We start from the raw sequence: 16,280 nt of genomic DNA on the forward strand, positions 1-16,280 counted from the left end.
ATAATGTAACAATTGCAACTCAGGCCCAGTTTACACCTGGTATTAAGATGCATTTTGGTCGACGGATCACAAGTGGACAACGCTAAATACAGGTGTAAACGGAGTCTAAAACGTTTTAAGCTTGTCCACTTTTGACCACTTCCAGAGGTAGTCGAAATAGCATTCGACCGGATTGCTTTCGTAGTGTAAACGCTCATGTGGTCAAATGCATTCGAACAGCCACAAAAAGACCACCTACTCTTCGCCTACTGACCTAATGCATAAACATTATGGAAAGCACGCTAGACAGATGGGATTTAAACTTTGTCAGCTGAAGACCAAAGTTTGGTTTAAAGATGAAAAACGAACCAAGCACAATGTTCTCTTCTCACACCATTCTTGATTTCTAACATGCACACAACCTTTGGCGTGGTCTTGCGGCTGTCAGAGCAGAAACGAAAGCTGCTGCTCTGCGTATGTTTTTCCACAGTCTCCGTGCGAGTTCTTATGTAAATTGCACAAGATTCTTTTGTCCATTAGTTTGAAAGATCTGGAAAAAAACCCCACATACATTTACTCACCCATAGACCCTCCCCTCGAAGAAATCAGGATAGAAGTGGTCGCAAGTGGACGAAAAAGATGGATTTAAATACCAGGTGTAAACGGGAATGTGTCTCTCTCATCTTCTTGTGATCCGATCGACCAAAACGCATCTTAATACCAGGTGTAAACTCTTGAAGAGAACTGAGACTACACTGGTACAGTTTTGTTGAGGTCAACCAGAAAAAACAAAGCAGAAGAAAGTAGTAGTCTATTTATTGTCTTTGTATTTCACTATGACCAGTTTTCTCTCTTGTTGCATTAAATTTAGATTGTAAACTAACAAAGTAGCACTTCTTTTGTGGTGAAACTGGAGACTCACTACATAGTACGTTCAGAAAACACTAATGTTCAAAAGTTTGGGATTAGTAAGAAATTAATATACATTATACATTTATAAGGCTACACAAATTTTCTATTTTAAATAAATGCTGTTCTTTTGAACTTTCTATTTATCAAAGAATCTTTAAATCCTCATATAATTTTTTTTTTTTTTTTTTAATATTCCTTTTTTAAAGAACTAGTCCTAGTTCCCATTCTGGTTACCCCCATTTTTTAAAAAAGAGAAATAGGTAGACATTTATGTTTCTGTCTATGTACCCAGTCAGACCGACCCTGATATAAGGGCCACAGATGACAGACTCAGGAAAGAGCAACCCCTGAGACCACGCACACACTTCCTCTACACACACACACACACACACACACACACACACACACACACACACACACACACACACACACCACTACCTTTTAATATCTACAAATCTCCAGATTGACGAGCGCTGAAGGTCACGGCAAGAGGTTGTATGCAATCAGTCAGGACAGACAGATTGAACGAGAACACTTTATGTATGGACTAGATTTTTATGGTATGGACTACAATCTGGAAGGTTGACCTCGGAAACGTAAAGAGTTAAGCAGGTTTACGGCCTTTAGATTGAAATTCATTAATAAGGGAGAGAGGGATTAAAATGCAGAGAGTGGATTTTAAATATTGAAAATTCACAGCGGAGCCACTTCACCGAGAACTCCATACTAAATACAGCGCTGATTGAGGACGGCGCGGGAAGGGCCGCGTTCAGAAATGGAATTTAGATAATAGTAATTATACGGCTCACCCACTGTCCCTGTCCCCAACTGCCACAAACCACCTGAATTCACACAGAAAGCTGATGGAGAACTCCATCAAATATTAATAACAGGCTGTGTGGTTCCAGTCCAAATGTATTTAGGCGCCCTGGCACGCTTCTATGTGTGTGTAGGCATGCAAAAGAGACTACTTTCCGTATGTGCCGTTAACATCCTGCCGCATTTGACCCCCCCATCCCCAAAGCACGCGAGTGTCTGTGTGTGTGAGTGAGCGAATCCGGTTTTGTATCATGTATACAGCTGAGGTCCTAATGCATTTAGCTGCCCTGGTGTGTGTATAATTGAGAAGCCCAGCAGGAGAGGTTGCAGGTAGCCAGGTTCCCCTCCTCCTCGTCTCTCCGTCTCCCTCTCTCTTTTCTTTTCTCTCTCTTTCCCCTCGAGAGCCCACTTGGCTTTTGTTTACGCTGCCAGTGAGCAGTTCATGCTGGACAGAGTGCCGCAGTGAAAGCCAAAGCAACACTATATGTTTTACGTCACATACAGCAGTTGAGCGACTGCCTGATCCTGCTGCGGCCCCGGTCACAGAGGTCACAAAACCAGCTCAGGTGTACGGCCATAAGCTAGCCGTTCTGAACCTTTAACCCGTGACCTTTTGACCCCATGGTCAGCGTTCAAGAGCTAAGAGCACTCGGTGGGCACGCCGAGGGTCAATGTGGCATGACTTCGACGGGAAGGTGGGATAAATTATACAGCAGGTCAGACTCCACTGAGTAGGGGGACTCAAAAAGTAGAAAGAAAAGAAGAAGCATTAAAGATTGGATTCTGGTGCTGCCAGGGGGCAGTGTTGGCCTGGCAGTGGGTCGAGGCTAATAAGATTACATGGCTAGGCAATTTTAATTGTTTGATTGGGCCAGTATGAATGAACTTCAAGAGGAATGGAGTTAGAAATGCAGTAGTTCTGCAGGCAGAAAGTGACTATAAGATTAGAGTAGCTGTGCACCCAGAGGTGTTCAGCTCTCTAAATCAGTGAAAGCTGCATCCAGCAGCTTTAGCAAGAAAAACTGCGGTCATCAGACTGCACAGACCATTAGCCAGAGTCTGCAGTTTGCCACAGAGAGGACAGAGTCTGCAAGAACCAGGGTGTAATTTAAGAACCGACACTAGTCTAAAATGTTTTGCTACTTCTTGGTAAAAAAAGGAGTTTTTTTGATACTCTTTGTCTTGACAGGTACATGTCCAAAAGCAAGAAAAAAAACAAAAAAAAAACAACATTCAACACATCTGACCCTTCTAAATTTATTATAACTTGATTGAAGTTTAGCAGATTGCGAAGGTGCTCTTTAACATACAGTGAAAGTGAATCGTGACAAGGGGTTTGCACCATTGAAGTAGTATGTCAAGAATACAACAAACCATTTTTGAATATTCAAAAGGACAAATGAACTTTCAGAGCTGTGACAGAGAGAGAAATTTTGGTCTATGATAGGGCTGCATGATTAATCATATTTTAATAGCGATAACGATATCTGCTTCTCTCGATTAATAAAAAATAATCGTCGCAATATTGGCCGGATGGTTATTTGTCCTGAAAACGTTTTGACAATTTGACGTTAACTTGCATTGCTTATTTTAGTCACCATATACTTTTACGGTAAAAAGTAAGATCTCCTTATGAGTTTCACAGAAGAAAGAAAGTCACAGATTTGCAACAACATGAGAATGAATATATGAACAGAGGTTTCATTTTTGGCTTCTGTAACAGTCTTCATGTCCAAAAAAACTTAAAATATATCACAAGTACATGGAATGATTTCACTCAACACAATACAAATCATTTCAAGCCACCCCCTAATTTCTGAAAACTAAATCTGTAAGATCTTATATTTGACCCCATAATATTCCTGAAATGTGACGTTAGTACCCAAAATTCTACAAATTCAAGTCTGAAACTTTAGTTTTAGTCATACATTACCTTTGAAGTTTTATAGAAACATCTTATGTAAAGGCTGCATTTATTTTATAAAAAATAAAAGCAGTAATATTGTGACATTATTACAATTTAAAACTAGTTTCCTATTTTAATATATTTTAAAATGTAACTTTCTTTCTGTGATGGCAAAGCTGAATTGTCAGCATCATTACTCCAGTCTTCAGTCTCACATGATCCTTCAGAAATCATTCTTAAATGCCGATTTGTTGCTCAAGAAACATTTATTCTTCTTATTATTATCATTATTATTATTATTATTATTATTATTATTAATGTTGAAACAAGCTGTGCTGCTTAATATATTTGTGAAAATAATGATACATTTGTAAAGATTCTTTGCTTAATAGAAGGTTAAAAAGCAGCATTTATTTTAAAGGAGAAATCTTTTGCTATTATAATTATAAATAAACATTATAAATGTCTCCACTGTCACTTTTGATCAATTAAATGTGTCCTTATTGAAAACAGTATTAATTTCTTTAAAAATCTTTGGGGTCACACTGACTCCAAACTATTAGTGTTACTTCATTCATAAATTTAGTGTTGATGCATACTTCTAATTCAGATTATAGTTCCCAGTATGCAAGTATATTTTAAGAATGTCTATATATACACTTTGAAATTAAGTATATTCTAAAAATGACTCAAATTTAACCACTGGATTTACAATCTATTAAAAGCACATGCTGGTACTGTGCAAAGAAAGATCAGGCGAACAGAAGAAGGATTGTGGGTGTATTTGGATGTGTACAGTATGTGGTGCTGCAGCAGGACTGAAGGCAGGGTTATGCTCAGTGTCAAGCAGAAGTGTCTGGTGTCTCATTCTACTCCATGGCCCGGTCTCCTCTTTGTACTGTAACACACACCCCTGGCTCTGCGCCACAGACCGGAGTATTTGCCTACAAGGCAGCAAGCTGAAAGATCAACTGCTTCCTTTTGGCTCAGCCTTATTTCTAACTTTTATTTCTTACATGGAAATGTTTCAACACCTCTGTTGCTAACTCACTAACATAGATAACGGGTGAGAAACAATGGAAATAAACTTCACTGTGGCTGTCGCAAAAGGACTTCTACCTCACTCTCCAGCAAATAGATCTAAAAATCAGATGAGGAGAGACTCCAGCTGCCAAAAAGGTCACAATTTACAAGCTACATAGTTATATTAATGGTGTTACACAACAAATGTCAAACCACGTGTTAAAATGGCTCCAAAAAGTGAAGTTATAAAGGCTGTAGCATTCGCCTATTTGTTTGCAGATGCCAATTGGTTTTAATAATTAAAAAAAGAAATGTTCAAATACTTAGAGACACTTCACTTACATCCAGGAATTACATAAACTAAATAGATGAAACGGCGACGGCATTCAGAGTCAGTCAGAGATTAGATTAACAAGAGGGAGTGATAGGGGAGTGAACCTAAGATCACAGGGCTACAGGTGGACAAAGCAGCCGCGACCTAAAGGCACTCCATCTCCAAGGCCACCAAATGCCCTCAAACTGATCAAGGTCAACATGTCACCACTTAAAATGACATGAAAGGCAAACAGCTGGATTTCAAGAGGTCAGACGTAGTGTAGCCTTTCACAGAAGTTCTGTGCTTATTTGCAACAAACCCCTCAAGTTAGGAAAGCCCTTAGTTATAATTGTAAGCATATTATTACTGAGGTTTTTTGTAACTTAAAGGGTTAATTCACCCAAAATTCTGTCATTAATTACTCACCCTTGTGTCGTTCCACACGCGTAAGACCTTCGTTCATCTTCGGAACACAAATTAAGATATTTTTAATATCTTAACGCCCCCAGAATTCAAGATAAGCGGCAAAAATGCATATATGTACATAATTTAATATAGTTAACCAATATTACACGAAGAGCGCCATTTTTCTCCAAATATAAGCATGATTACAAATGTGATACTGATTTTATACAACATGCAGTTTAATAAATAAGCAGTTTATATTAATTGACTTACATTTTAGACATCAAATCGCCTGTTTCGCTCTATTTCGCCAAAGAAAATAGTTCCAAAGTCCACAGAATTGTTTTTAATCTAGGTGTCATAACCTTATTTATTAAGGTTACATTAATCAAAAAAAAAAATAACTAGGCTTATTTTGTAGGCCCATTTTCTTTTCTTTTACTTTATTTATTTATTTATTTTTTTGTGGGGCCAGTGAAAATTTTGGCAGGGCAAGTAAAAATTTGAACCACTGGCCTGACCGGGCCAGCAGAAAAAATCCTTAGCGTTGAGCCCTGCAATGTCCAGAAAGCTACTAAAGACGTATTTAAAACAGTTCATGTGACTACAGTGGTTCAACCTTAATGTTATGAAGCGACGAGAATACTAAACAAAACAAAATAACGACTTTATTCAACAATATCTAGTGAAGGGTGATTTCAAAACACTGCTTCATGAAGCTTCGAAGCTTTACGAATCTTTTGTATCGAATCAGTGGTTCGAAGCGTGTATCAAACTGCCAAAATCACGCCCCCCAGTGGTGAACCACTGAAATTTCGAAACACTTATGATGTAACGAAGCCTCGTTTACTGAAATCACTTGACTTCGGCAGTTTGATACACGCTCTGAACCCCTGATTCGAAACAAAAGATTCGTAAAGGTTCGAATCACTAGATATTGTTGAATAAAGTCGTTATTTTGTTTTTTTTTGGCGCACAAAAAGTATTCTCGTCACTTCATAACATTAAGGTTGAACCACTGTAGTCACATGAACTGTTTTAAATATGTCTTTAGTAGCTTTCTGGGCATCTGAAAGTGTTAATTGTCTTGCTGGCAATGCAGGCCTCACTGAGCTATCGATTTTATGAAAAATATCTTAATTTGTGTTCCGAAGATGAACAAAGGTCTTACGGGTGTGGAATGACATGAGGGTGAGTAAACCAAACAATTAAGTGGTTTGTCCACATATTGCAGTTTATTCTTGCCCAGAACTACCCACTTAGACAGGAAGAAACCATCTGACCAAAATAAAACAATCAACCACAGTTATTTTAGATTTTTTCATGTGGTTTTGCAGTGGGATATTCTGAAATTGATCTGAAATAGATCATATCACAATAGCAGAGCGGTGTGAAAAAAAAAAAAAAAAAAAAAAAATCCATCTCTACAAACAGATACGGAAAAAACACACAACATTCTATGATCAGAATTTCTGCCCATACAAAAGTATAAATAACTATTGGTATTTTTTTGTTAAATTTGAGGTCAACGATCTTTCATTGTCAAAAGCGTTCACTCTATCAACCCTGTGCCTTGAAAATACAACTTTGTTTCCATGCAGAAAGATGAAAGAAAAAAATGCATGTGCCCTTGAATTGCATCAAGTTTCATATTAACTTCAAAGCCTGCAGGTGGACAAATCAATTTATGCATAAAGACCATCAAACATAAAGATGCATATACAACAGGAGTGTATTGTAGTGTGGATTGTTATGGCAGAACGGATTCATAAAAGTAATGCTCCTGGAGTGCAGTGTTGACACATTGTTGGCTTATCTGCAGGATTGCTACCATAAATAAATATAGCAGTGTTTGACAGCTGATAAGCTTAATTCGCATTCGCTCATGGGTCAGTGTGTCTATAGTGCAGTCCAACCGTTTACACCCTGTATCATTCCCGTTTCCGCACGGTTCAAGCTTTTTTGTAGTCAAGACATCTACCTGCCACAAATAAGGAGCAGACTTAACCGATTGGAGTCAAGATCGCTGACTGCATAGGAAACTAGATCTTGCAATGTAATACTATATTGATCTCTTTTTCTCTCAAACACACAGACACACACACAACAAGCGCACCGGTAACCAGAGCATGGCGGCTGGCAGAGGCGATGGGGGAAACAGAAAGTAGCCTGTAAATCCTGTTTACTTTGCGGCGAATCTGTAAAGTGGGATAAGAAGCACAAAGAGCAGTCAGTGGTGCATGACACGCAGACATATGGCGGGGAGAGGCGTCCAGCTGTTTCGCTGTCCTGGGGTTACAGTAATGAGCCGGAGGCTTCATTGAGCAGACTGAAGCCTCATCAATCCCTTTTCACCAGTAAGCCTCAACACTTCCAAACGCCATTCTCGCTCACCTCATCTCAGACACGCACAAGCACAAACCACCCCCAGACAAGGCTCCGGAGCGTCTGCTTTTAGCATCCTTGACATTATATTCTATGGCTCAACCCTCTGCTCTCCATGGCCTCTCCAGATGGACCGCAGTTTAGCATCAGCTCAAGTCAGTTGAATTCCGTCAAAAGTCTCTTGGGTAACCGAACCATTGGATTCCAAGACTATGGCACTTTTTGTGGATAAAGGATTGAATTAAAAGAAAAATGAGGTGGACAAGACCGTTTGGGGATGCTGTGGTGTACTTAAAGGTTCAGGAATGGTAACCACAAGGTTGATGGTTCGATCCCCGCATGAGTCATCACCATTTTGGAACCACATGGCGCCATTCTATGGTGTGAAAGGCACGGAAACATATTCTTATGGCTCCATATGGAAATAAATAATCTAATCTAAACTAAGGTTTCAAGTCTTGGTCCAAATGCACTGAATTGGAGTTTGAATTATATTGGCCACAGCCCACATTGAATTCATCCATCTACCAAGCTCTCTGTCTGTAAGGACTACAAAGCTCCAAACTAGGGCTGCACAATTTATCGCACGATACGAAAAATAACATTAAACTTAAAACGCAATTATTGCTTTAACGCAATTCTTAGTGCGATTATGAAATAATTTTTTTATGCGCCACTTGTCAATGAAGTATGGCTCCAAACGCTAATCCATCTGAAAGCACTGCGAGTTGGAGTCACTTATAATGTACATTTGAAAAAGCAACACGTGTCAAACATCTTTCCAGACATGAGAAGCATTTATTAACATCTTGTCCAACAAAAGACAACATTTAATAACATGTTTTTACTCCAAACTCACTTCATAACGACAGTTGAGCATCCTTCTGTGAGATGATGTGGCTTCTTACACAGAATAAGGCAGTCGTGTGTTTATTAGTCATGTTTAATCAATCAAAGCGTTTAAATCTGTTTATTCAGCTACAGAGAGATGATGCGTGTTATCTTCTTCTGCGGCAGGGGATGTTTGGAGTTTCTGTGCGAGAGCGCCCTCTGGCTTTCAGATGGAGAAGCATTTACTACTGATCACAGAGCTGTACAGCTCTGATAAGCTGCGCATAAAATAAATCGCAGCCTTTGCCAAATCGTGCTATTTAATTGCGATAAATCGCGCAGCCCTACTCCAAACTTTAAGAATTTTTAAACTTGTCTTTAAAACAATCAAAATTTCTTTCAACAAACTTGCTTTTCCAGTTCTACAAATTACAGTTGCATGTATTTACTTGAAAATGCAGTTGTACGCAGTGTTGGAGGCAACTCATTACAAGTAACTTGAGTTACGTAATCAGATTACTTTTTCAAGTAACTAGTAAAGTAACGCATTACTTTTTCAATTTACAACAAAATATCTAAATTACTTTTTCAAATATGTAACGCAAGTTACTTTTTTACATTCATTGACTGACAGCTCTCCTGTCCCCATGTTGAGAGAAATAAACTGCAGAGGTGTTGTGTGCGCTGTGTAAACACTAATAAGCAAAAATTACTTTAGATTAGATTTAGAAATAAGAGTGTTGAACTTCCTTCTCCTGTATCCTATTCTTCTTTAATCCAGAATGGCAGCACAGCTAAAAAGTTTGTTTGAGCTGCGCCCTCTACTGTACAGGCGTAAATATGCATTTCCTTCTGCTTTAGGCTTATTCATTTTACTTTTGGTGTGAAAGGGCCTTAAAATTTGCCAAAAAAATAAATAAATAAATAAATAAATAAATAAATAAATAAATAGTGAACAGTGATATTTGGCACCAGTTTATCAGGAAGTTACGATTTTGTTCTCTTTGACTCAATGGATGGAAATGATGCTTTATTTGCAAATGTTTTAATATGATATGGATGGAAACATAATAAATGATAATGTTTCGTAAGCAGCATCAAATTTTTGATCAAATAAATGCAGCCAGGATGAGCATAAAAGCCTTCTTTCAAAAACATTACAAAAACCTTATCGACCCCAAACTTTTGAACTGTAGTGTCTATCTGAAAAATAAATATTCTTGCCTTGAGAATATCAGTACGCACTTTTAGGCGAAATATTGCAATACTATGAAATATTGTTTTCCCCCAACCACAATCCTGTATGTCATGGATAATAAACTTTGAAAGTGTGGTAATTACAACTGCAAACAGCATGCAAACCTCAGCACAAGCAAAACAACAATCCCAGCATACTTTCCTTGAGAATCCCACAGTTAAGCCTCTCCGACATGCACCTCACAGCTGGTGGATACTAAACTCGACTGAGCTCATCCAAAAATCCCATCCACAATCCAACCCAACCCCCCATTCACAGAGAGATGCATCACAACATTATCTTATTAACCTCGCAAAACTTCTCTCAAACATTCTCAACATGGCCAAGTAATTTACATGCTGGACGTGCCAGTGGTAGCATATGCTTAACGCGCTGGGTGCATTGCCAAAGAAAATGGAGTGGTCATTATCATTCTTAATAGCATTTTGAGTTAAATCGATGTAGTTTTAATTGCAGCTGCAAACTACAAGCATCCCATGATGACACAATGAGCTAGAGGACAGTGGAGGGGGACGTTCCCTGCTAAATCTTGTTTTAGTTGGGAGTGGGATTGTGGCGTGGTGGGGTTGGGGGTTAAAGGCTTTTTCCTAACACTGCTGATCTCCGGCTCATGATGTGCAGAGATGGAGCTGTTTCCCATTAAGCCAAAAGTGGAATGAAGTCAAATCTGAAACACGCATTAATTTGTTTATTTGGTGTTCCGTGTCGGACTCCCCACAGCAGACTCAGGTCAAATAAAAAAATATCAGGGAGAGCACAGCTTGTCGAAGATGTCGAGTAACTGGGAACATCAAGGAACATCACAATGTAGAGCTGCACGTTTTAATCGTTAAAAGGCCACAATCTTGATTCAAACACCCAGGCGATCTCATTCCTAAATGACAATGATTCGCCTGCGTCTATAGAAACATTTGACAAGTACGATCACAGCGAAAGTTCAGATCTGCTTTGCCGCTGCCACTGACCCAGAGAGAGCAGAGCATTGTCATGTATAGGTATGAAACACACAGTATTGCAAATATTCATATTATCACAGAAGTACTGGAATAAAAGTTTACAGTTTGGATATAAACACTGATGTATACGGTAGCAATCAAAATAGAGCAAATCACCTTTTTAAAGTGACATGGCACTTCAAATAACGATTGTATTGATTACATCGTTACACCAGTAGGTGGCGACAAGTGACTGATAAAAATGTATGTCATTGAATAATTCATTCAAGAGATTTGTTCAAAAATGTTGATTCATCCAGTAATGAAGCAAGTGAAGTCTTTATGAGCAAGTCATTGAATTATTCATTCAAACTGTTAATTTCTTAAATAATTCATTCAGATTAAATAAACTGCAACAACTAACATTTCGTCAGAACCACTAGTAAATTACACATTATTTTGTTTAGTTGTCTGTTCAGAATCGTGGGAGAATCGTGAATCGTACAGCTCTATCACAATGAATATCCATAACATTTCCAGTAATTCTAGATGAATGCAAGCTTTATTTTTAAAATCACGCTTTATCAACGTTTTACAGTAAGCTTCCATTTGTTAGCATTACTTAACTACATTATATAACATGAGCAAAAAATTAAAAATATTAAAGGATTTATTCATCTCAGTTAATGTTGTTGTATCTGTTAATATTATTTAATGTACCTGAGCTAACATGAACTGACAATGAATAGTTGTATTTTTATTAATAAATTAATACAAAAATTAATAAATACTGTAACAAATGCATTGCTCATTGTTAGTTAATGCAATAACTAATGTTAACCAATGAAGGCCTCATTGCAAAGCTTTACCAAAATCAATTTATAGAATTCCTGGAGAACATTTCTATCTGTATATAATGTGCCAATTCTTAAAGATATAAATAATTGCACTTTTTTATATTTGTGTAAAAAGTCTCCAAAAAGACATAAAAATGTGTCTATAAATGGCCATGGCTTAGACCAGTGGTTCTCAAACATGTCCTGGGGACCCCTCACCACTGCACATTTTGGATGTCTCCCTCATCAGACACACGCCATTCAAGTCTTGCAGTCTCTACTAATGAGCTGATGAGCTAAATCAGGTGTATTAGATGAGGGAGACATGCAAAATGTGCACTGAAGGGGGTCCCCAGGACAGGTTTGAGAAGCACTGGCTTAGAAATATATAAAACGTAACATTAAAAAATCCCTAATATTTTCAGGTTTTCCATAACCATAGAAACCTTATAACATGTGCATGCATTTAACAGCTAAAAAACTGATTCATATGCACCAAATATGGAACATAACAGTGTCCATGTCTTTAAATATGTAACTTTTATACAGTGAATCATAAACAAAAGAAACAGTTTAACCAAAACTAACATAATGTCATCATTTACTCAAGGCAGAACGACACCTCCACCACTGTTCACTTTTATTTTATGGAAAAAAAAGATGACTTTCATTCTGCCCCACATCTCCTTTCATGTTCCAAGAAATAAAAGGTCTAGAAAAATATAAGGGTGAGAAATAATGACCTAATGTTCAATTTTGGGTAAACAGTTGCAAATGATTCTCTTGTTCTCAACACTTTGCCCTGACAGGTGCAATTACAAGGGGAATTTACATCTATAGATTTGAATACACGGTGTTACAAAGTTTTACAAAGTAGCACATACATGACACATGCAACCAATACCTTAGTCTTATATATATATATATATATATATATATGCAGGGGGTGATATACAAGCACCAATATTCAGTATATTATATTTATGCCATTCATGCACTGCTGTCACATGTTATTGATCTCAAACTGACCTCTATAACAGAAGGCTACACGCAACTTTGTGTGTGTGAGCGCGCTTTCCCGGCCTTAGTGTGGCCCGATGATGCTGAAGCGTGAAACAGTAGGAGAATAATTCATATAGAAACATATCTGTTTAATGACACCCGATGTGTTTGTCTTACCCGGAGAGTAAAGCTTAGCGAGCTGCCGGGCCCCGGCATGCTGCGGTCCCCAGCGAGGCAAGGCGCTGCGCGCAGCCGCCCCATGTTCATTCCCGTTCGGATCCTCCTCTGCCATAGACCGGTGCCTGATCTCCGTCTCCGACAGTAACGCTGCAGCCATGCTCCCTTCTGATGGCCAGTTTTCAGAAAACTTGCATTAATAATGACGTTGTATCGTGCATTTAGTAACTAACACACATGGGTTTGGGTTTAGCGGTGAATGACACACCTTTTCTGGTAAACTGAGGTTCCTACTTAAGAGAAACACACCCGGAACTAAAATACGCACGAACTGCCTGTCTGATACTTCGCTATAATAAACAGACATATTATAATAAGAATTATTTACCTTGTTTCATCTCATGAGATAAATGATTGACAACTATTGCTCCCCACAGGGCATCTGAGCCAGGTCTTTAAACTGTCCGATAGCCCGAATAAAGTGAATATTTGGAAAACTTTTCTTGTGCTCACTGTTGTGGTGTTCTTAGGGACAGTCGTAAAATGTGTGTTTGTGATGTGGCGCGAAAAAAATGTTACAATCAATGGCTGCTAGGTCGGAGGATTGGTTTGATTAACAAAACTACATAATATTTCAGATGTTAATTAAAATATGTATATGCTTATACAGACATTGTACCTAATATGTTATGAAATTACAACAACGTTTGTTTGTTTTTTATTGATGGTCCCTAACAGCTCATGCGAGTCTATCACAAGACTTTGGGACGCTGATAAGGGAAACAAGCATCTTGAAGCTAAATTGTTTGAGTACACACGACTACTGTACTACCTGTTGATAAGAAACAGATAAGATAATCATGTTATCTCATGTTTATGTTAATGTGTTTGATGTGGTAGTGAAACACTCGGCGATATAATAAATAATGCTTACATGTATGTTATTGAGAAGACCGTTTTTTTATGTAATGTTTTTTAGGTAATGTTTATTCATTTTTTAAATGAAAGTAATTATAAAGTGTTATAAAGAGAAAATCTGTGCGGGTCTGTAAAGCCCTCAGAGGCTGTAAAGACTGACAAGATTGGCTAACTTAACCATATCCTCAAATATTTTAAATAAATCTACCACAAAATACAAATGTACAGTTTCCTTTTGCCCCATTTGGACATCTCCATTTACCATTTAAAATCCACACGCTCTTAATACAGCACAGATTTAATAAAAATACAAGTACATTGAAATACAAGTAAAACACTAGCCTATTAAGGGCATCTTTCAATACTATTGGATATTTGTGGGTGAAATCAGATGCCAGTTTCCAAGTATTTAGGAGTTACTCAGATGGTGTGCTGAACCCGGTTTCCCAAGCGGACCGTTTCAGAGGCCCCCAGAGGCCTGTAGTGTATCAATGTGTTCCGATGGCTGATTTCTGGGAACAGCACCGACCTTCTGTCCGGCTCAAGTTATGAGACTCAGCGGCCGAACCAGCTGCTTAAACACATGGATGCAATTAAAGCAGAAACTGTGCTGGTAAAAGAAGAAATACTACTTTAAATAGATGTTTCTTCCCTTATTCAGTGAGTCAAAAGCATTAAGTCATCTGATGATCACTGTTGGGTTTTTTCTTATTTACGTTAACACATTTGCAATAATCATATATAGTTCTGCATTAGGAAACTGATTTTCCATTTTTTAAATATACAAGATGAGAAATCTTTTACTTTAAAATCTGATGAATACATTTGATGCAGTGTAGAAATGACCATTTCAGATAATCATATTTACAGTTGAACAGACTCATACATGTGACTGAGAGCAGTATTGTTATCAGCAGGTCACAAAACGTCACATTCCATGCAATAGGGGTTTTTATAATATACTGCCTGCTCTGGATAACAGTGTGGCTGATCTGCTTATTGTCTTTATTAAACATGATATAAAACTGGCAAAGACTCTAGTCTTTGATTGTGATCCCACTGCAGACATTGAGTTGAACACTGAAAGCGGCACGAATCAGGGTTCGAGTAAAATGGTGATTAGTGATACAATACGGACTCAATGATCTTCTCTCCTGCTGTTGAATCATAGTTGTTATATGAATTGTTACCACTTAAACATCTAGGAACATATTTAACAGCATGATTATTTATTGACATTGCGCACGGCATCTCTTAATGTAAAAATAAACGAATAAGCCTGCGTTCACACCCATCCAAGAGTTTTCATCAGTCTCATTAGAAGTTTTTTTTCATTCACATAATCTGTATGTTTTATGAGCAGCATTACTGTAGCTCACTGATATTTATTGTTAAATAGAAAGCATGACAAGAAGAATAGAGCTCACACAGCGTCAGGGGAACAGAGCCACTCGAAGGAGCTTCAATATGCTTTATCTGCGCTTTGAAAGAACACTCACTTCAGATGCACAGATTCCCTTTATTCATGATTTATTTATTTGTTTATTTTCAACTGTACTAGTTTATTGCAATCTGGTTAATTCACATTTAAAAAGCAGACATCATCCAGTTGCACTGAAATCAATGATATTCATTTTTACAACATCCATAAGGCCCATGTACTGGAAAATCCAATCAAAACCATTATGTTTTTTATTTTTTTCTTTATATGTTTTTTGTCTTTTTACTGTAATTAGAAAAAAGAAAATATATAACAATAATAATAGAAAGGAAAAATATTACGACTGGCAAGCAATCACAGCACAGCACAAGTACCTATTTACTGCAAGAAATAAATGGTACAAATAAATCAACAAATCAAAGGGCTGAGAATATATGCCTTGAAAAGAACAAAATTGGCACGTATGAAGTTTGATACATGAAGCAACAGAGGACAAGATATGTATTTCTAGAGATTAAAATCAGGCAGAGGGTGTCTTTTCCTTCCATTTTTTTCATCTTTTGTCCCCAGAAAATCAAGAAAAACCAAAAAGAAATGGGGAGAAAATAAAGAACACACAACCAGGAAGAAGGGACGATAAAAAATACTGCACGTAGAATACCTTTTTCTCTCCATCTCCTTTTTTTTCTCTCCTTTTCTTTTTTAATAGCATATCCCATTAATATTCATTCCCCACCGTTCGTAATAGCTGCGCCTGGTGGCGGAATCGTTAGAGTTTTACATGTGAGTAGCAAATGACACTTTGATTGGCTGTGATGTTGAAATGTTCCTCCCCCACCGGGCCTGGGTCGGGGTTCTAGGCTGAACCGGGAGTCCTGCGGGGCCCGGTCTCACTGTGCGTGCTGGCTCAGTGTGTGGTTCTGCAGGGGAACAGAAGAGAACACATGAGGAGAGAAATAATAAGCTACGTGCCCACACCTCCACCCGTCTCCTTCGCTCTCTCCCTCTATCCATCTCTCGTTCCATTTACCCACCAGGCCTGTCCGTCCATCTCAAGGCTAGCAGCCCCACTTTGACAGAGGAGTTCAAGCTCTGCAGCCATGAGCGAGCGAACACCTTCCTTTCTTCCCGTTTTCT

The 16,280-nt window shown here is 38.1% G+C and overlaps 2 protein-coding genes across 10 annotated transcripts in view; both read right to left on the reverse strand.

The window, feature by feature from the left end:
- si:ch211-212o1.2 (uncharacterized protein LOC492735 homolog) overlaps window positions 1–13,335 on the reverse strand; it is a 35,101-nt gene extending 21,766 nt beyond the window's left edge. The window contains exons 1-2 of the mRNA XM_051870169.1: window positions 13,173–13,335; window positions 12,785–12,952 (exon numbers count right to left, since the gene is read on the reverse strand). Coding sequence (XP_051726129.1) covers window positions 12,785–12,952; window positions 13,173–13,182 — 178 coding nt within the window. The 5' untranslated portion in view covers window positions 13,183–13,335. The remainder of the gene's footprint in view (window positions 1–12,784; window positions 12,953–13,172) is intronic.
- A 1,880-nt stretch (window positions 13,336–15,215) lies between these two features.
- znf423 (zinc finger protein 423) overlaps window positions 15,216–16,280 on the reverse strand; it is a 170,371-nt gene continuing 169,306 nt past the window's right edge. For all 9 annotated transcript variants that reach the window (XM_051869699.1, XM_051869698.1, XM_051869697.1 and 6 more), the window contains one exon: window positions 15,216–16,063. In XM_051869699.1, coding sequence (XP_051725659.1) covers window positions 16,034–16,063 — 30 coding nt within the window. In that variant the 3' untranslated portion in view covers window positions 15,216–16,033. The remainder of the gene's footprint in view (window positions 16,064–16,280) is intronic.

Source organism: Ctenopharyngodon idella, chromosome 18, assembly GCF_019924925.1.
Source record: "Ctenopharyngodon idella isolate HZGC_01 chromosome 18, HZGC01, whole genome shotgun sequence".
Lineage (NCBI taxonomy): Eukaryota > Metazoa > Chordata > Actinopteri > Cypriniformes > Xenocyprididae > Ctenopharyngodon > Ctenopharyngodon idella.